Source organism: Euprymna scolopes, chromosome 37 (assembly GCF_053919585.1).
Source record: "Euprymna scolopes isolate OS-2025 chromosome 37, ASM5391958v1, whole genome shotgun sequence".
In the NCBI taxonomy this organism is placed as follows: domain Eukaryota; kingdom Metazoa; phylum Mollusca; class Cephalopoda; order Sepiida; family Sepiolidae; genus Euprymna; species Euprymna scolopes.
In genome coordinates this window covers 423,522-445,909 of record NC_136518.1, presented here as the reverse complement: position 1 = coordinate 445,909, position 22,388 = coordinate 423,522, and the positions used below count along the sequence as shown (strand labels likewise).

Below are 22,388 nucleotides of genomic sequence, written 5' to 3'. Positions count from 1 at the left end.
CAAGGGGTTGCACGTTCGCACTCATATAATGAAAGTATACTGTTTTTTGTTTTTTTTTCATTTTGAAGTTTTGACATTTAAAAAGCGTTACGCCATGCGATAAATAATATAACTTTTCGCGTTTTTTTCTCCATTTTTCTCAATTATTTATCTTTTTTTTTTTTAATTAAAACATTTTATTGCTTTTTCCCGCTTCTTATTTGTGTATGTGTGTGATTTTTTTTTGTGTGTGTGGTATCGGAATGAAGCGATAAACCTTCATTTATTTTTGGTGTGTTTTCTTTCATTTGTTTTTTGGAGGATATTTTATTTTGGTTTTATTTATTATTTGTTACGGTGATAGGTGAACTATTTGAAACCAAGTACTGCAGTAATTAATAATTGGCAATAAGACTGACTCTGTATTTGTTGTATTAGTCTTTCTTTTCAATGTATTTCATTTCTACTAAATACGGAGTTGTCTTTATTCCGGGCTCTTATCGGTCTACAACATTGACGAAGAGCGTTGTAATATTTTTTCTAATCGAATAAAAGAGTTTATACTTTGCTTGCTCTTTTACGTTAGCAGAGTAATATTTAAACTTCTGAAGTGGTACTTTATCAGACACATTTAAACATGGAAGATTTCAAAGCAACTATGGTAAAACTTGTTAAATAGCAAATGGAATAACAATACAAATTAAAAGAAAAACTTCTAGAAAGGCTACTAAAAACGAAGAAATATTTCAAAATCTTCTTCAGAAGTAACAAAAAAGAAACGAAGAGAGACAGGAAAAAATGACGGCAAAAGTTTACAGAATTAGTAATAGAAACATTTCTTATAAGGATTTAAAATACTCAGAACTAAGATGGGTTTAGGAAAATGCTATTTGGAGTGCAATTGATGATTTCACTTATATCCCAGACGAGGATAAAATCTTTAGTTCATACTTCAGAAGATCTAGAAAAATATTGTTGTTAAAAACGGACAGACTCCATAAAAGTTCACCTATTACTCTGAAAATCACGAACCATTGAACATAAGGAAATAAAAGCCGGGTTAAATCCACAAGAACAGTCGAAGAAGACGACAAAAATATAAGAAAGTATGTAGATGTAAAACTCCTTAATAAAAATGTCAAGTTACAACTAAACTCTGGATTCGACTTATTCGTAATCAGCTTTCATACACGAAAAAAAAATTAAATAAACCAACCATACTAAAATCCGATAAAATATTTAGCTCCGTGATAGGTACAAAAATTAAATTCGAGGGTGAAATTATTGCGGACATTAAAATAGAATTACAAAACATAAAAATTGACGTATTTAAAATTCCAACCCAGTAATTGTTTGGTACAGACTAGATGCAACAGCTTAATCTCTCGAATTTACCAATCAGCATTTTTTACCAGAAAATATAACTTCGGACGATCAAATGAGCAAAACTAAAAACGGAATTGAAAGGAAATTTTCCCGAAGTTTTTTCACCCAGCCTTGATTGATACAAAAATATATTAGAAAATTTTGAACTGAAAGGTAACATCTAACTATTATTATTTTGCACCGATAGGAAAAAATAAACGAGAAACTAATCAGATTAGTACAGGACGGCATGTTATCTAAAGTGGAGTATAGCCAATTGACAGCATCTACTGTCTATTCATAAAAGAAATCTAAAGAAATTAGAGTTTGTACTGATTTTTCAACAGGGTTAAATGCAGCACTTAAGGATTACTATTATGCACTTCCAAGCCCAGAAGTTTTTATGGCGGTAAATGGCACCAGATTCTTCCAGAAACATCGACCTTAATGATGATTACTTCCAAATACCCGCAAAAGAAAGTTCTAAAATACTATATATAAACATATATCGTGAATTATAGAAGATTGAAAGTTATTCCGATTAAAAGGCAAAGAATCTTTTCAGTCGTTCCTCCAAATTTATCGTGACTATGCTTAGCATTTTGAATGACAAGAGATTAGAAAACGAACCTTTGATTTATTTTCGTCAGCCTCGTAATTATTGCTGCCTTTCCCTTGCTTTTTAATCCTCACATACCATAAACGATGTTTCTTATCAAGGGAGAAGAATTGCTGTTTTCTGAGGTGCAATCTATATATTCAACACGCATTGTTGACTAGTTTTTGACCTTGAATAATATTTTATCTCTTTATATCGAGTGGCTTCATGTCCTGTTCGGGTCGATTTTCATGAAAAAACAGTTTTTTTTTTTCGCTCCTTTCCCATCAATTAATTTCGGAAGGGAGAGGGATTATTGGTTCTCTTAATTTTTACGGATAATGACTGGACATTTCATCAAATATTTGTAAAAGCATGAATTGAATAAAGTCTACACATATACATTATATGACCACTTCTCGTGTTGTTGTGCAAATGTGTTTCTCGTTCCTATGTTATTTACATGTTGTTGTTGTTGTTGTTGTTGTTGTTGTTGTTGTTGTTGTTCCTTTTGTCAAATTTTGTGTCTGGCAGTAATTATTGCCATTTTATGCTAATAGGCAGATAATAACAGTACTTTTTGCAAGATTCTGCCAGTTCCCAACATGGTAGTCTTCTGAACCACTCCAACGTTTCAATTGATACCAATTGTATCAATGCACTTGTCATATTCTTTTCTCACACTCCTCAGGGTTCCCATCATAGCAGGTACAACTTTTACCTTCTTCAACTTCCAGAATCTTTTTATTCCCCTTTTCACGTCTTGGTAATTTTCAACCTTTTCCTTTTCTTTTTTCTCCACATTCACATCGGTTGGTACTGCTGTATCAATGATTATTGTCTTACGTTTTTTTTCTAACAAGACTAAATCTGGTCTCCTTGCTGCAATCAAATTATCATATTGGATATTCATATCCACAATAATTTCAGATTATAACTCTCCGCCTCTCGTTCTGGAACATGCTTGTACAAGTTTTCACTACATCCCAACCCTCGTTTCTTACATATATCCGAATGGCCCTTTCTCACAATATTGAGATGACGCCTATTGTACTCCTTTTGGGCTAACATCTCACAACTACTGACAATGTGTTGTATATTCTCACCTTTCTGTCCACACAGTTGACACAGAGGACTTTTAGCAGTTTTATGTGTGATATTTTACATAATTTCTCCCGGGTGCTTGCTCCAGTGCGGCACATATTAGGGCTTCTATACCAACCCTTCAAGCCACATTTTGACAAACATTGCCAGGTTTATTCCCTGTCCACAGCCTCTGGTATATCACGACTGAATTGACGATGCATTTTCTTCTCAAACAACTTGTCTTTCGCTTTTTGTTCATTTATTGCCTTTAAATTCCTTGTTCCTCACTAGGTCACTCTTTTGAATTTTCACACGCCCTTTATAAGCTTTTCCTTACAGTTGGAGATGTAAATTTTTAGAATTTTCTTTCATTTCACGCATCGTTAGTTTTTGTTCTCTCCTTTTTTTCACATATAACCTATCGACATCACTCTTACGGTGAAAAACTCCATTCATTGTCATTGTTTTCCTTTTCATGTTCATATTTTTAGCTCGTTTTATTTTTCAATTGAATAATATCTGTTCCATATCGAAATATAACTGCTGCCCATGTGTTTACTGTAGACATTTTTCCCATTCAATTTTGACTTAAGAAACCATCATAGTTTTCTCTTGTATTCTTTTCCTATTCTTTCATTTCAGCTTTTTTATATATATTTTATCTAATTCCACAATTCCTTAATAGGTGTATCCTTCTCCAAACTCTTTTATCATTTCCCCATTCAATAGTTTTATTTTTTTTACTTCCAACAGTTTCCCTCTCTTCAATTTCATCGCACCACACTTTTTCATGCAAAATTCCATACCTATGTCATCACGGAACACGTGAAAAGTCTTCACAAGTTGGTTTTCATTCTTTGCATACAACTTTAAGGCATCCATAAATAATAAATAGTTTAATAGATACTACTTCTTTCCCCACTCATAACGCATTTACCTTTCGTAATATGAACGACAAGAGTACCATACTCAAAACAAACAATGGCGATAAGCTGTCCTCCTGAAAAAATCTTTTCTTAACATGAACTTTTCCAACATCTTCTCTGCTTGATGTTAACGATACTTTCCATTGTTTCGTGCTTTTTTTTTCAAGAAATCTCGCACATTAGCCACTATTCTAAATATCACTATACATTCCTTAGTCCAGCTATGTTGAACCGTTTCATATGCTTTGCAGTAATCTATTCATGACATGCATAGATTTTGTGAATCTTCTCTTACAATCACGAAATATTGTCCTGTCAATAAGTAATTGATCTTTTGTCCCTTTACTGCCTCGTCTACAACCATTATGTTCCTCCAGTAAGATCTCTTACTATTCCAGATATTTGTAAATCTAATCTGCCAAAATGCCCGTAAGCAGTTTCCACATCAATGGAATGCAGGTGATAGGCCAATAGTTATCAACCACAGTGTTCTTTGATGTATTCTTCTGGCAGAGAACTGTTCATCCATGCATGCTCCATTCAGGAATTACATCTCCTGTCAAAATTTCGTCAATTTGAGATGCAATCCTTTTATGCAAGTTGCTAATATTTTTTTTATTCAATATCCCTGTACATCTGGTCCAGGAGCTTTCTAATTTGGAATTTTCCTACATTTTTTTTAACTTTCTTATTTTGGGTTTGCTTTAACTTACTTTCTATTTCATTCTTCACATCTTTCAGTCACAAAGCACTTCCATTATATTCGTTTAAACACTAAAAATATCGCCCCAAAACTTTGTGCATTCTTCTGAATTTGGTACTTCATTTACAAAAATTATCCTTCATAGAACTTCTGGTCTAAACCAAACAACTTATCCTCTCCAAACTGTTTGTTTCTTTTATCGTAATTCTTCATCTTTGCATATTTTTTTTTTTTTTTTGCTAGTATTCTTTGTTTTATTTCTTATAGGACAGTTTGAACTCCCTTTTTTCCATCCTATACTTTTCGTGCAGTTGTCTAAATTTCTCTATCTTATTCGCACTCAATTGCCCTTTCAACCCTCTTTCAAGCAAGTTCACATCCTGCTTTAATTTTTTTTATATTATCTTTTATTCTTTTCTGCCTCGGTTAATTTCTTCTCTGGCGTCCACCTCTTTTCACTCTAAATTTTTCTATGACCCAAACACTTCCTGCTACGATCAAATTGCTTGTTTGTGTGACGGTCCTGCATTTCACTTATTTCATTGCTTCATTTACTTTGTCTATCTGAACCTTCAAAGTTTTTCTATCTTGTTTCTTAAACATAATTTCATCACTTCTCTTTCCTTCTATTATAATGTCTTTCAGTCTTTCAAAAAATCCTAATCAATTTCCCCATCATTGTCAGTTACCTCGCCTTTTGTTTCCTCTCCATTTCCTGCTGTTCAGCCACTCCATCCTCGGTCTTAATGAGGACATTAACTACATACCTCCTTTGTTTGCCGTGTCATTCCACTCCTCCATTATTTCAACGTTCTCATATCTTTTTATAACCTCCAATTCCAGCTCTGATAACCATCCAATTTTCTGTATTGCTCTTGCCTCGTCACACACGCGTTGTTCCGTTGATTTACCCTTGTGAACTTTAGGTTACGCGAACACCGGGGGGGGGGGGACACCATCTCTAGTGGTATGAAATATATGAAAGTTTTCCTTCTCCTAGATATTTGGTCTTACCAGACGACAGCATCACCTAACCAGAACCACTCGTTTTAAGGCGCTAGTTATTTGTCTAATGCGCCCCTTCCTATCAGTAACAGTAAATCGTCGAATAGATGGTCAATTAAATTGGTTTTAAAATTCTTAGCAAATCCACGTTTACTTAAAAACATTAAAAGTATGGAAGCTATTTTTAGCACACAAAAATTTTATTAAAAGAAATTGAAACCACATTAACTCAAGAACAATTAGTTATAGTTTTATAACAATTGGATTCAATTAATAATTAACAAAATGCCTAAACGATACCATGACAATAAAGTTTAATTTGCAGAATCCTATTTAAAAAAAAAAAAATAGTGGACATACGCCATAGTTAAAAGGAAAAGCGAAGTAAATAAGTGCAAAAAGATAACGATTTTCAAACACCAGCCATATTAATCAATTATTGGCGAAATTTGTGCCATTTTAGCTAATAACGAAGACAATAAAAGGAAGTCTCATTTAAACATTTGAAAAACAACTTTATTTGTCATCTTCGTTAGTAGCGTGTACAAGAGAGAGAAACGGGTTAGTAGGAGAGTTCAGTGTTCATGCGCGCTTGTATTTATAATAGTCGTGAAAAGAGTTTCTGATATTGGGACGTAGATTAAATATCCGACAGGCTTGTTGAAAGAGAGAGAAAAGTGTTTAATGTGTTTACGTGTTGTAGGAGCGTGCGTCCGATAGTAGAGACGGGACAAAGGATTAGTGTCTCGTGGTAGGGAAGAGTACATATGTGAATTGCACGTGGAAGCAAGTTTTGACGATAGCCATGTTGGCTTGTTGTACTCATGTTAGCCTGGGGTCAAAGGCCCAGGCAAATGTCTACTGCCAGCGAAAGCCAAGGAGAAAGAGAAGGAAGAGATGCCGATTTCGCCTTTTATGTACTCGGTCATGTGATTGAGAGCTGGCTTATGTTTGAACAAGCCAGGGATAAAATGGATTTCAAATCTCGAACCGCGAGAATTAACGCCTGCTACTGTGCTTGTTGCAAGTTCGTCTGCTACAAATATCCCCTTGTTGGATTGGTTTTCTTCTGAAAACCAAAAATGTTTATTGAAATAAAAGAAAGGTTCTTTTATGTGTGTAAGTTGTAATTTAGAAAATTCGAAGTAGTGAGGATTTTGAATATGTCCGTCCGTGACAGTTGCTTGTAAAATTTGTTTTTTTTTTGTTTTTGTTTGTTTGTTTGTGTGTGTGTGTGTGTGTGTGTGTGTGTGTGTGTGTGTGTGTGTGTGTGTGTGTGTGTGTGTGTGTGTGTGTGTGTGAACATGAGGTTTGATGCTTGTGACCGTGTTCAAATCTGTTTCGTAGAATTGTATAAAACTTCTTTAAATTTAAATTTAAACTATTTCCGTGTAAAAATAAGTCGTTAAGTTGCTCATTTCTAAACGTCGGTGACAAATTGTTTTGTTGACGAGTTTATTTCGGTGGAGGTTGTGAAAAAATAAAGGTTTCGAGTGTGTTCTTCAGTAAATAGTGTTTTGGGTGGCTAGTCACTAGTAACACGTTTTTGTTGGACTCGAATGTTCAGTGAACAGTTATTTATTTTTTCTGTGGAAAAATAATTGTTGCTTTTCGGTGAAAAGAATTTTTATTTTTTGTGAGATAATTTTGCGAGGTGAGTGTTTCTTATAGCAGAGAATATTTACGCGGCGTGTGTAAATGGAATCGAGTTGACCCATGTTGTTGTTGTTGTGGTGGTGGTTGTTTAAATATCCGAGTTGAGCGTTTAAGGTTTTAATAGAAGAAGGTAGCATGAAAACAAATAAAAGTCAAGTGTTAAGAGTGTTTTCGTACACGAAGAAAGTGTTCACCCTTTTTTTTTTTTGTAGATGAATGCTGAATGTCTGCTGCCGGCGAAAGCCAGGGAGAGAGAGAGAGAAGGAAGAGAAAATGAATTTCAAATCTTGAGGCGCGAGAATTAACTCCTGCTACTGCGTTTGTTGCAAGTTTGTCGGCTACACCATTATCCATTTCTTAATTGTAGTAAATTTTATTAATAAATGAAGCAATGACCATAGCAGAACTCGAGCCTAGCATGCTAAGCTCAAAGTTCGGATTCGTAACTATTACAACACGCAACTCTGTTTCTTTATCTATCTATCTATCTATCTATCTATCTATCTATATTTATAAATATATATGTATATAAGTTAAGTTTGGAAACTATATATGGCAATTAATTGCCATATATATTTTCCAAACTTACTACGTAACTCTACCACCACCACTGAGAGACAAGGCCCGTTAACTGAAAAATGACGCCATGCAAAATAGGCAAAGCAAGGAAGATCTGTCGAGCAGTCAGACTGGCGATAATGAATGAGAGCTTTTTGAAAAACAAAGTATGGAAAAACTTTTTTAAATATACTGAAAAAGAAAAAAATAACGAACACGATTTATACTTAAATTTAACTTTATTCAATATTAATTTAATAAAAAAAAAGAAAAACAAGAACTAATTCAAAAAGAAAAAGTATTTTGTTCCTGCGTAAAAAGATAAACTTCGTTGTTTATCATAGACCCAAAGACAATAATTCGTTTATTATTTTTATTGTGAATAATTTGAAATTTTTTTTTACATATTTATCAAATAAAAACAAAAAATCAAGCAATGACAATTATGTGTGTGTGTGTGTGTTTGTGTGTGTGTGTGTGTGTGTGTGTGTGTGTGTGTGTGTGTGTGTGTGTGTGTGTGTGTGTGTGTGTGTGTGTGTGTGGTTTTCCTTCTCTTAGATGAAACCGAACTTTTGGAAGCTAATCCTTCTTTTTTTTTTTTATTACATTTTCACCCCAAACAAAGCACATTGCCACTTTGGTGTAGGGGGCTACTATCAGGGGCAACAACTACTGGGGTACTATGTAGGGATTTGGGCAACAAGATGTCGGTTCAGGTTGCACTTAAACTTCTGCACGTCAGTACAGTTGGGGAAGCAGGGACCTGGAATGGAATTCCAGAGTCTAGCGGTTCTGGGAAAGAAACTACTGGAGTAGAAAGATCTTTTACATCTAGGGATCTCTACAGTGTGGGGGTGTGATTTAGCAGCTTGTCGGGTTTGTCGAGGGTGTTCACGTCGTGGGGGCACAAGTGCTTGCAGTTTGTCAGAGCATTCACCATTAAAATACTTGTAGAACAGGCAGAGTGCCTTGTGTTTCAACCTGGGGCTGCGAGGTATCCAGTTTCCATGTGTCACAAAGTGCATGTAGGCAGCACATAGGGCTTGCTGACAGAGAGGTTATGTACTTACAGGGTGAACTTACACACATGGCACTCCTTTTTGAGGTGTTGTTAGACAACAGTGAGGGCTGAAACAAGAGGTGACAAGTACACAGGCACTTTGCCAACACGCTAGACACATCTTGTTAGCCATATAATACACATCCATATGACAGCTGTATATATATATATATATTTATATGTGTGTGTGTGTGTGTGTGTGTGTGTGTGTGTGTGTGTGTGTGTGTGTGTGTGTAATGTATGAGTGTGTATATGTATGTGTATATATATGTGTGTGTTTGTGGAAAATATGCTTATTCAATTATATTTCATCCTTTATTCATGCCAATCCTTTAATTTATTCAATTATTTTATTGTTTATTTAAACCGGGATATTTTAAAGCAATTTCAATGTAAACTAATCCATATTTGTATACATGTTTTTACTAATTACTAGTATAATTTTTAATATTTATTATATTCAACTCAATAATTACCTTATATATATATTAAATTAAGAAATCGCAGTTTACTTCAAATTATAATATTTTGTCTAATATAATATATTCAACTCGAATATACAAAATTTCATCCTTATACGTATTTTTGAATACTCAACTTATGTCCAATATATTTACTTATTCAAATTTGTTTTATGAATGTATACCGTTATAACTAAATAATCAATACCAGTTAAACTATCATTATATTTGGATTATTTCGTTTTGGTCCTATTAAGAAATATTTCAACTCACCTCTATCATATTTTTATTTATTTTTATCTTTCTATTGTTTTTTTAAGAAATCTTAAGCCTTATTCAAGGTGAGCTATTATATATTTATATCCGTGTTGTTTGTTAATTCTTTGAAGTCTAACCCTCAAATTTATTATTTTTCCCATGTAATTATTAGGTATAAACACTTCAATCAAAATTTATGATTAGCTTCAAACAAGTATATATTAGTATAATTTATTCCACTTGAATAAATTAAATTCCTACTTGTATTTATTTTTAAATACACTTATCATTTACTATAAATTTCTTATTTTAATTAATTAAGTGTATATATAAATTTGCATCTAAAGATTTAATGCCAACCATTCTATTATTATATTTGGGTTATTTATTTAGTCATTCTAACTAATCCCCATCTGGCATCAATTGTGATGGATGGCTCTCGTCTGGGAGAGGCGCCGTGTTTTGACAAGCTTCTGAGTTTGACCTTTATTCCTGATCTGAAATGGAACACGTACATCAAGTCTGTTGCCAAGGTCGCTGGGAAAATGGTGGGATCCTTCTACCGCTCCAGAAGATATCTCACTACTGATGCAGTTCTCTATCTATATAAAAGCCAAGTACGTCCAAGGATGGAATACTGTTGCCATATCTGGGCAGGAGCTGCAAAAAACAGCCTATCCTGCCTTGACAGAGTACAAAATAGACTTCGTGGCTTAGTGGGGGGTTCCCTTTTCTCTACCCTGCAACCTCTCTCCCACAGAAGAGACGTTGCGAGCCTATCCTTGTTTTATCGTTATTTCTATGGCAGGTGCTCGTCTGAACTCCAATCTCTGGTTCCCCTTCGCCAATCTTTCACGAAAAATACCCGTCTAGCCGAATCCACTGTGAAAAATTTCCCCCACTCTTTATCTGTGCCTAAATCAAAACGTGGATTCCATGAACAAAGCTTCTTTCTTAGAAGTGCACGCCTGTGGAACTCTGTTCCGTCTGCCTGCTTCCCACCGGACTACAACTTGGATATGTTCAAGTCCAATGTTAACAAATTCCTAATGAACCGCCCCCTTAAACACTTCATCAAATCTCCACACTAACGTAATGTACTTGCAATAACCCTTATCCCTGAATGACTTCCGGGCCTTGATAAGTGGTGACCACTGTGTAAAAAAAAAAAAACTTTATATTTCAGTCCCCCACCCCACCCTTCCTATTTTTTTTAATATAAGTTGAAAAATTTATCATTTTCAACTAATAATTATCAGGTCTTCTATAGCAAACCCTACTATCCCCAATGGTTTACGTCTACTTCTGTAGCAGTCATTGCTCAAAGGCAGCATATGTACCGAAGATTTAACTGACATAAGTCCAGTTCTAACAGACAGAAGTTTATAGAAGCTAGAGGTAATTGTAAGAGAGAAATAGCGACAGCTAAGAGAGAATACACTGAAATCACCAGAAAACGCATCAAAGCACAGAAATTAGGAACCCGTGATTTTTGGAAAATCTACAACAGTGTAGTAAATAATGGGCAGTCAATTATTCTCCCATTATCAAACAATCATGATGTTCTTTGCACGGCAACCGAGAAGGTTAACATGCTTGCCAGTTGGTTTGTCTCAAACTCCACATTGGACCCAGCAAACCATTTCCTCCCTGACTTTCCTTTACGAACAGACGCTACACTAGATGATCTGAAAATCATCCCTTCTCAGGTGCATGCTATCATAAGAAAACCTAGACATCTAGACGCCTAGACACCGGGATGAGATTGGGTCCACATGCTTATATGGACCCAGTCTCATCCTGGCTGTACTATTAAAAAATGCTCCGCTGAGGTTGCTCCAATTCTCTCCAAACTTTACAACAAATGCCTTAACGAATTTTGCTTTCCTGACTGTTGGAAAACTGCTTCTGTGGAACCAGTTTTCAAGAATTCTGGCGAAAGAACTGACCCATTAAATTATCAATGGTCGTACATCTAAACAATACGATATAAATGCGGGAGTGCCTCTTTCGTTCCAACTAGCGTGATCCAGCAACAGGATAGGGTCAAGACAGCTGGAGACCAGGTGGCATGCAGGAGTTGCTGGAAGTATGGGCATTATCCTACATACAGCGCTGGACTTCCAAAGTAGTCACCCATCTGATACTGTTCAAGCTCACTGTTGCTTAACTTCGGTGATCTAATGAGAACCGATGTGTCAACGTGATTATGTCATATACATAAGTTTAGTAAAATAAGGTGAGATGGCAAATAAGCTAAATGAACATTTTTTTTTTAATGTGGACAGTTGTGTTTGTCTTGTTTTTGTTTTCTTTAAAAAATATCTTGAATTTTGTCATCAAGATTATGCATGTTTTAAAGTAGGCAGAAACAATTTTTCAATTAAAATGTATTTCTTTAACAAATTCGGAATATCTGCTTTTCCCTGCTACTACGAGCCACCGTACACACACATATTGCTCAGTGCACTGAGGAAGGTCCAAGATAGCTGAAAATTTGTAATGGATTTGTAAATAAATAAAACCATAACAGATAAGATAAAAACTCCCGGGTGAGTCAGGGCAACCCTGTTGTATATAGACGTAATAAAATAATTATTCAGACGAGTCAAGGCACGATTTGTTTCGTTGGCATGTTCTTGGTGTTTACACCATATTTGACAAAGGAGTGGTCTCCTTCAGAAAGTTGTTTAACTATTTAGAAACTTTACAGAAAAAAAACATTATATTGAATAGGATAAGTAGCGATACGTTGTAGTCCATGACTCAGTATCTGCCACCCTAGCACATGAAATGTCACGACACACTCCCAAAAATGTTAGACATTAGACTTGTAATAAAGAGCAGCTTTAAATAAAACGGCAAAGAGACTAACGATAAAACACTGTGTAGATATGTTCGTACCGATTGATAATATGTCCTCGACAATCAGACCGACAGGTTGTATTGTGTGCACACTAATCTTAGTGCACTGACTTTTGAAAACCGCACCTGAACTTGTGTTTAACTTACCCTAGGCAGTAGGAACATAAAATAAAACATGGGAATCCCGAATATGCGTCTATTTAATCTACAAATTTAGCGATAGAAAAATGCCCTTTTTAACTTCAGCAAGAGAAATTCCACTTCAAACTGAAGTGGAATTTCGCCATGGGCATGGAATATGTGCCTACATTAAAGATGGCTTCCCATGTTGCAGGGATATCTCCAGAGAAGACTCTAATTTACCTTATATGTGCTTCTGGGTTGCACTTGCTAACACCACTGCATTTATATTTGCCCTCTATCGCCTCCACAACAGTGGAGTTACTATCGTTAAGAGTATATCTGAGAAAATAAACCACATCCTGTCTGAACATCCCTTGGCTAACATTCACATTTGCGGTGACTTCAATGTCCATAATGTGGAATGGCTGACCCACTCAAATAAGACAGATGATGAGAGGAGGTTCTTTCATGATTTTTCCATTGCATGACCTCACTCAGATTGTTCACGAACCCACCCCTGTGCCCAATACTACCGGTCATTATGCAAGCCTTCTAGACCTTTTTCTTTCAACTTCCCCTGAGCTATGTTCATGTTTCGTTCTATCTCCTCTAGGATCTTCCGACCACTTGGTTGTATCAGTTAAGATAAAAATGTAATGTAATAAGTCCCCAGACGTACCTCTCCACCGTACTGTATACTGATACTCTATGGCTGACTGGGATAGCTTCCGTACATTCATATCTGATCTATCGCTACATTCCATGTTTAAAAAGGATGTGTCCTCTATAGTATGAGACCTGACCGAATGGTTAATTGTAGACATAGATCGAATCATACTATCCAAAAAATTCCAACAAAAACCTCACAGCCAGCCATGGTTCTCCCCAGAATGTGCTGCTGCCATCGCGCACAGAAATCACTTTTTCCATAGCTACCAACGTAATAGATGTACTGAGACTAAAGCTGCTTTCAGGAACTCCAGCAACCACTGTAAAAGAGTAATAAAAAATGCAAGAGAGCTATATGCTCAGTCTGTCAAACCCAAAGTAGCTGAGCAGCAGCTTGGTTCCAACCAGTTTTGGCAAATAACAAATAGGATCCTGAACAGAAGCGTGTGTTCTATCCCAACCATCATCAATGGACCTGAGGTCATCTCGTCAGCATCAGACAAGGCTAAACTATTTGCCAAGAACTTTGCAGCTAATTCTACCCTATGCGATGAAGGCCATCAACTCTCGGTATTTCCTCCTATAACACAGAACACGCGAGGTAATATACAAATATCTGTGCATGAGGTCGCCAAGCTAATCAAGAACCTTGATTCAAGTAAAGCAACTGGCCCTGACAGCATCCCAATTATAGTGTTAAAAAAGCTTCAACCAGAACTTGCCCCCATACTTACAAAACTGTTTAAGCGCTGCCTTAAGGAGAAGTGCTTCCCAACACCCTGGAAAACCTCATCGGTATTCCCTGCATTTAAGAATTCAGGTGATGTCAACTTCCTCTCAGTACAGACCAATAAGTCTCCTGTGTGTCATGAGTAAGTTGTTGGAATACATATTAAATAGAGAAATAGTCAACCACCTCATTAGAAATAACCTTCTTAGTGACATGCAATATGGTTTCCGTTCTGCAAGATCTACAGCAGATGTGCTAACGGTTATATCTCATAGGATTAGCGAATCTTTCGAGAAAGGCTTCATTTCTAGGGCAATTGCTCTTGACATATCAAAGGCCTTTGATAAGGTATGGCATAAAGACCTACTTCACAAGATTTCCAGCTACAGTATAACTGGAAATGTTTTCTCAATTATTAAATCATTTCTCTCTGATAGGCTCATAAGAGTAGTGGTTGATGGACAAAAGTCAGAGGCCCGCAGTATTAATGCTAGAGTCCCTGACGTGTCCATCCTAGGCCCAACTCTCTTCCTGATCTACATCAATGATCTCTCAAAACACATACTTAAATCATTCGTTGACATCTATGTTGATGACACGACCATCTACGGCAACACATCAAAGGCTGTAAATGACAAAGTTCTCTCTGATTCTCTCTCCTCTGATCTCGAGTGTATGGTACAGTGGGGGAAAAGGTGGATGGTCACCTTTAATGCATCTAAAACCAAGCTCTTATCTTTACATCATCAACGCTCTGATCCCCATCTGGCAGTAATTGAAATGGATGGCTTTCATCTAGGGGAGGCCCCATGTTTTGATAAGCTTCTGGGCTTGACCTTTACTCCTGATCTGAAATGGAACACGTACATCAAGTCTGTTGCCAAGGTTGCTGGAAAAATGGTGGGATCCTTCTACCGCTCCAGAAGATATCTCACTGCTGATGCAATTCTTTATCTATATAAAAGCCAAGTACGTCCAAGGATGGAATACTGCTACCACATCTGGGCAGGAGCTGCTAAAAACAGCCTATCCTGCCTTGACAGAGTACAAAATAGACTTTGTGGCTTAGTGGGGGATTCCCTTTTCTCTTCCCTGCAACCTCTCTCTCACAGAAGGGACGTTGTGAGCCTATCTTTGTTTTATTGTTATTTCCATGGCAGGTGCTTGTTTGAGCTCCAATCACTGGTCCCCCCTCGCCAATCTTTCATGATAAACACCCATCTAGCTGAAACCACTGTCAATAATTGTTTCCACTCTTTATCTGTGCTAAATCAAAACGTAGATTCCATGAACAAAGCTTCTTTCTTAGAACTGCACGCCTGTGGAACTTTCTACCGCTTGCCTGTTCCGCTCCTGACTTCAACATGGATGTCTTCAAGTCCAACATAAACAAATTCCTGATGGACCGCCCCCCTAAGTAATCACACTTTATCAACTCTCCAACACTAGTGAATACTGCAACACTATCCCATTGATTACTGTACACAAAATAACCCTTATCCCGAGTGGCTTCTGGGCCTTGGTAAGTGGTGACCTTTATGTAAAAAAAAAAAAATGCGACAGACCTACAGAACGAATATTGGACGCATCTAATGAATGAACACATTATTCAATAAGTTTTTGGCCTAAGTAATAAAACAATTTTTAGGCAAAATTCAACTTTATACACCAGTATAGTCTCCTTCTTACTTGATATATTTGTCCTTTGTAGACAACAGAAAAGTCTAGGTTTTCCGCGATGACCGTACACGTAAACAACAGTCTAGTAATGCAAGTGTACCTTAAGGTTCGATCCTAGCAGCTTTATTATTCTTGGTATTCAAAAACGACCTCCTTGATAAAATTGAGTCTAAGATGGATTGCTGAAGACATCACTCTCTATAATAGACATGAATGAAAAATGAATATACACATATCTAAAGCAATTACAGAAACCCCTAAAAATAACCGCCAGTTCATAATGGAATCAGAAATAAATGACAACATTTAATGCTACTAAGACTAAGCTTATTTACTTGAACAACCACAAAAAACCTTTCCAACCAACGATTGCCATTACAAATAACACCCTACCTGAGAGCTTATCCTTCAAACTCCTCAGCTTAAAATTCGCAGGTAACATAAATTGGACCAGATACATTGAGGACATCGTCAAGGCTGCTACAGAAAAGGTGGAATCCCTCTACTGTGCTAGAAAATTGCTCACACCTGACAGTCTCCTATATCTTTCCAAAGCCACCATTCGTCCATGCATAGAGTATTGTTACAACATCTGAGCTGATGTGTCTGCAATTAATCTCTCACTCTTAGGCAGGGCCCTAAAAATGTTTCCAAATTTAATAGGTCCCGCACTATCAGTGAAGGCCCAATCTCTGTTCTATTGCCGCAATGTTGCATTCCTGTGTCTGTTTAACAAGTACTTTAATGAAATGTGCTCTCATGAACTCATGGCACTTGTGCCCCTCCCTCTCGATGTACATACTCGAAACTAATACAACAATTCAGCAATATCCTACCTCTTCACTGTAAAGATACCTAGATTCATGAAATTCTTATACTAATAGTTTCTTCCCTTGGATCTCTAGATTTTTGAATTCCTTCCCTATTTCCTACTTCCTTAGCTTTACTAACCTGCAGAAGTTTAAATGTAATGTGAACATACATCTCGTTTCCCAACTCCCCACAATTCCATGAGGCTCAATCCACAAATAGTAGCCCCAGTTCCATGAGGCACAGTACACAAAAAAAACATTATATTGAATAGGATAAGTAGCGATACGTTGTAGTCCATGACTCAGTATCTGCCACCCTAGCACATGAAAGGTCACGACACACTCCCAAAAATGTTAGACAACATTTCTAAGTGAAATACACCTGTGGATATGCAGGTAAAAAGAGTATTAAAAAAACTGATTCCAACGATTCTCTAATAATTCTATGTTGACTTTTAAAACGATTCATATTTGGCCTTAAAATATGCCTCAATGGCTGATATCAGTTCTTCAATTGGAGTCAAATCTTTTTTATTGGTGCATCCTTCTGAGGAAGACAAACAGCCAATAGTTGCTGTGGCCAGATCTGGAGAGTAGGTCGAGTGCAAAAGCAATTTGAAGTACAATTTATGAAATTCTGTCATCATTGAGATCGACTTGTGACATGGTGCATTGTCTTTGTGAAATAGCACTTTTCCTTTTCATTTCTAGCCGTTCTTTTTCTTCTTTCTCTTTATTTCTAAATATCTTTTTCCGGGTAGAACGATAAAGTTGTTGCTCTAAAGAAAACAACACTACAGCTTTATTTTAAAACTTTTATTGAAAAAATCAATTCAGGTAACTTGATTATGTAGTAGAGCTGAAATCTAATCAGTGGAGCCGCCTTCAATCACCAGCTTCAATCACCGTCTTGCTATGGGTCCAGAACTGTGAGTATGCCTTTTTCACTAGTGTCGGTGGATAGCAGCGATCAGGCTGGCTTTGATTTTGTGGGAGGTCATGTTGGTGATGTTCTCGCCGTATGACAAAAGGAAGTAGTCCAACAGGTCCAAGTCAGGGGAGGAGGGAGACAGTGAGAGAAGGGTGCAAAGTCGTAGCATCCTTCTGAAGCCAAAACTGGATCTAGTTGGCCTTGTAGGCCGGAACCGTCCTGCTGCCACACCCAGAGTCTGCCAGCGGCCATCTAATAGCATTAGGGGATCACCACGATCTTCGGCACATCCAGGTTACTTTTGGTGTTGACTTTTAAGCAGACTTCGAAGATGTGAGGTGGCATGATGTGGCCCTCACTTGAAACCATACCAAAGACTATAACCATGGCCGGAAACTTTGTTTTCATCATCCTGAGCATGTTCGCGTTATACATGGCAACCCAGCGACGCATTTTGAGGGTGCTAGCAATGGTCCTGTTGTCATAACTTGAATCAGTAAAGAGCATTTGTACAGCAGTGCATCTTCAATCTCAGTCATTGAACATCATGTCACTTTCAGACATGATGTAAGGCTTCTGTCGCTCTTGGAATTTGTACATTACTGGCCAACTAGTAGATGGTCTGCAACAAAAAAGAAAAGTGGTTTTCATGAAACGGAAATGGAATCATGTCACCTTTTATAGGGCGACAATTTTATATCTATACCCTCCTCTCTTCCTCTCGTCCCCTCTGTCGCTTTTTCTCAAGAATTTTTAATCGTGTGTAGTCGACCCGAAATGAGCCAGCCTTATTTTACTTCACAACGTTGATTTAATCACAAATATTTTATGTTGGGGATTACTTTTGGCAATGCTTTATGACTACCATAGATTTTTAACACTTCATGCAATAAATCCCGGGCCTAACAAATAAAACAATAACTTTTAGGCAAGATTCGACTTTATTCATCAACGTAGCCTTCTTTATATACGGCATAATCACGTTGACACACCGATTTTCGTCAGATCACCAAAGTGCAATTCATGTAATTTTGCTATCGTTGCAATTGACTTGTGACACGGTGCATTGTCTTGGTGAAATAGCATTTTTCTTCATTTTTGCAATTTTAGCGATTTCCTTTTTAAATAGAAATCGACGAAACAAGTCATGAAGCCACTTGAAGTAAAAAACTAAAACAATACCATCTCAAGTGAACAACCAACCAACGATAAGTGCTAGATGGATAGATGCAATTCTTCCCACTTTATCAGGAACATCAACTATGGAATCTGAGGACTAAGGGATAAAATAAACGAAACAAAGAAAGTTACAAAACCAATAATGCTATAAAATATTTTCTATTGAAGGTTCTTCATTTCTTAAGATAATCGATGAACAAAATTGAAAAATTCCAAAAAATGGACGCCAAAATTTTGCTTCTGGATGTTTACACTTTTGTTTGGCTTTCACATGCTCAGTGGTCCACCGATTTCACTTCGGATTGAAGTAATGGATGAATAAATACTAAATTCCTAACATCAAGGATGAGAGTTCATAAAGAAACGTTGTTTTAATTTGAATCAAATAAAATACACATCAAGTGCGCACAATTCAAACATTTCAAAATACAACCGCTAGATACAATGCACGGCTCTTTACAAACAGACTTCTTTCTCCAACGTTACAACGTGGCAAGGAAGAAGAAAAGGAAAACAAAGAAACAAAACAACACACTGAAGATTAAGTATACCTCTGGAATATATTTGGGATAAATTTCAAAATATCTGTTTATTTTCCTATTATTACGCTGTGATTTGGCTTTCAAGCGTACTTGATTTGTATTTTATTTAAATTAAATTCCTAACAATTTTAAGGCGGATGTCATAACTGAAAATCGAAACTGAAACCTTGGGAACTTCAGTCTGACATTCTATCACCTGACATATTTGGACTTCTTAAAATATTATCTTAATAAAATAATTATAACTTTGGCGTGATGTCATAGATTTATCATTTACATCATGTTTAAAACCTGAATTCAAATATAAGCGAAAGTATTAGGTTGAGAAGAAAATTATTGCGGAATTTATTATTTTAATTTCAAAGGATATATTTTCAAATAAGTTTTCGTAATAATACCTTCACTTTATATATCATTTTAAAGAGTGTTTGTCGCGCTCTCTAATCGTTTAAATTACAATCGTTTTAAAACGATTATGTCTCTTTTTCAGAACGTTGAATACAAGATGGAAAAAAAAGCAAATTCGCACAATTTACTTATTTAAATTCGAGTTAGGCTTAGAAGTTGCTGAAACAGCTCGCGATATCAAGGAAGCGTTTGGGCCAGGAACCACTACTGAACACAGAACAGAATGGTCGTTTAAGAAATTTCGTGGCGGCCGTGAGAGTCTTGAAGGTGATGAGCATAGTGGTCGGCCATCGGATGTTGACAACGATCAATTAAGAGCTTTAGTCGAAGCTAATCCATACACAACTGTTCGAGAACTTTCTTCTGAATTAGACTAACGTATACGATGATTTCCAACCACTTGAAAGAGATTGGAAAGTGAAAAAAACTTGATAAATGGGTACCTCACGTATTGGACGACAACTAAAAGAAACGCTGTTATGAAGTGTCATCTTCCCTTCATTTACACAATATAAACGAGCCATTTCTCGACCGAGTTATGACCTGCAATGAAAAATGGGTTCTTTACAACAACCGGCAACAATCAACTCAGTGATTAGACATCAATAAAGCTTTACGACACTTCCCGAAAACAGAGTTGCACCAAATAGAAGGTCATTCTCACTGTTTGGTGGCCTGCGACCAATCTTATCTGTTACAGTTTTTTAATACAGGCGAAACCATTTCGGCGGTGAAGTACTCTCAACAAATGGATGAAATGCATCAAAAACTTCGACAACAATGCCCAGCATTAGCCAACAGAAAATGTCCAATTCTCCTCCATGACAATTCCCGACCATACGTTGCTGAACCGACTCTGCAGAATTTGAATGAATCGGACCACGAAACTCTGCCTCATCCGCCATACTCTTCAGACCTCTCACCTACCGACTACCACTTTTTCAAGCATTTCGACAACTTTCTGCATGAGAAATGCTTTAAAAACCTAAATGAAACGCCTTCAGCAACTTCATCGCAATCAGAACGCAAGATTTTTACGTTATTGACAAATACACTTTGCGTTGACAAAAGTGCCTTGATTCTGATTGTGCTTGTTTCGATCAATAAATTGTTGGTTGAGCCGAGATATGTTCACCTGAATTTAAAAGTTAAAAACCGCAAGAACTTTCTTGTCAACCTGATAAAAAAGAAATATATGAATTGGTAACCATTATCAAAAGCGTGGTAAATTAATTTAATAGTCAGAAACAATTGATTCTGCTTTAACTGTGTGTTATGTAATTATTTCACAATTATATAATCCTTCCAGACTAGCAAAACATATTTAACTAGAGGGATAATATATTTACTAGTATTACTACATTTACTCAAAATGAATACATGTGCTTATTAATATGTCTTAACTATTAACTTCATAAAATCTTAAGTAGAACGGGCTTGCCTGAATCCATACTGACGATCAGAAAGAAATTTAGAATTTCCAAGACGGTGGATTAGCGTCAGATTGATTAACAGTTCAAAGATTTTAGCGAAGGAGTATGATAGGGCGATAATTGAGCAGGTTATCTCTGGGCCTGTTTTACAAGTACTTTAATGGGATGATCTCTAATAAACTCATAGCACTCGTGCTCCTTCAACTTTAATAGCCTTGAACTCGACATACATTAAAATCCTACCACTTCACTGTAGATATCTTTAGATGTTAGAAAGCTTTCTACTCGAATAGTTTCTTCTCTTGGACTGTTATACTTTGGAATTCCTTCCCTGCTTTCTGCTTTTCTGACTGTACTGATATGAAGAAATTTAAATGTAATGTGAACAGACATCTCACTGCTCAACTCTTACAACAATCCACCTGTAGATATGGTCCCAAATAGTAGCCTCTCACGTCCGAGTGCCAACATGTTTGTGGTAAGAGGAAAATAAATTAATTTTTGGATTTCATGAACTTAAAAGATTAACATTTTTTTTTTTGTCATTGTAACTGTAACATTTTATGCCTAACGATTTAATGAAGTTGAATATTTTACTTTTTTATTTGTCCTTTTTAACTCAGTTCGACTTTTTATGTCTAACGATTGTATGAAGTTGACTTTTTACGTTTGATTTGTTCTTGTTAGCTCGGTTCGATTTTTATATCTAACGATTTTATGAAGTTGAACTTTTTACATTCTTATTTGTCCTGTTCAACTGTGTATGACGTTTTGTCTAACGGTTTCAAATTCATGCTCGTCCATAATGCCAGTTTTCTTTTTTTTTTCTCCGGGTTGTCTTTCGATTTCTCTTCCTTTCAACTTTCTAATGAAAAAGGATCTTAGAGTAAGCAACGCAGATTACCTAATATGTGTGCATTGTTTTTCAGCCGATTCTGTTTTGGCACTTCACTGTTTCCACTGCACCAGCAATGTACCAAGCTCTGACTGTGAAACTGATGTTAAAGAGTTAAAAGAGGGGGTTTTCTCTAAATACGCCATAAACTGTTCAGATTATAACATCGTCAATCCCGTTTGTGCCATCGAAATACACAAACAACAGGCTACAGGTACGTATCCAGTTTTCTTTTTTCTTTCAAACCACACTCTCTATCTCGCACTAGTAGTTAGGCTTCAACCGTTATACCATAGACAAAATGTTGTTTCACAAGTATTTTGATTCCCTCTCCCAATGTAAACATCCCCGACAAACCTACACGCAACAAAATCCCACCCCTTCACAGTAGAAATCCATAGATGTAATAAAGCCTTCTACTCTAATATTTTCTCATCTAGGATTGCTAGACTTCCGGGTTCCTGCT

General features: G+C 36.4%; 1 protein-coding gene across 1 annotated transcript in view; it reads left to right on the top strand.

Annotated features, from left to right (window-relative positions):
• Positions 1-22,388, top strand: part of LOC145261023 (uncharacterized) — a 73,792-nt gene that overhangs the window by 32,479 nt on the left and 18,925 nt on the right. The window contains exon 2 of the mRNA XM_080119152.1: positions 21,957-22,136. Coding sequence (XP_079975278.1) covers positions 21,957-22,136 — 180 coding nt within the window. The remainder of the gene's footprint in view (positions 1-21,956; positions 22,137-22,388) is intronic.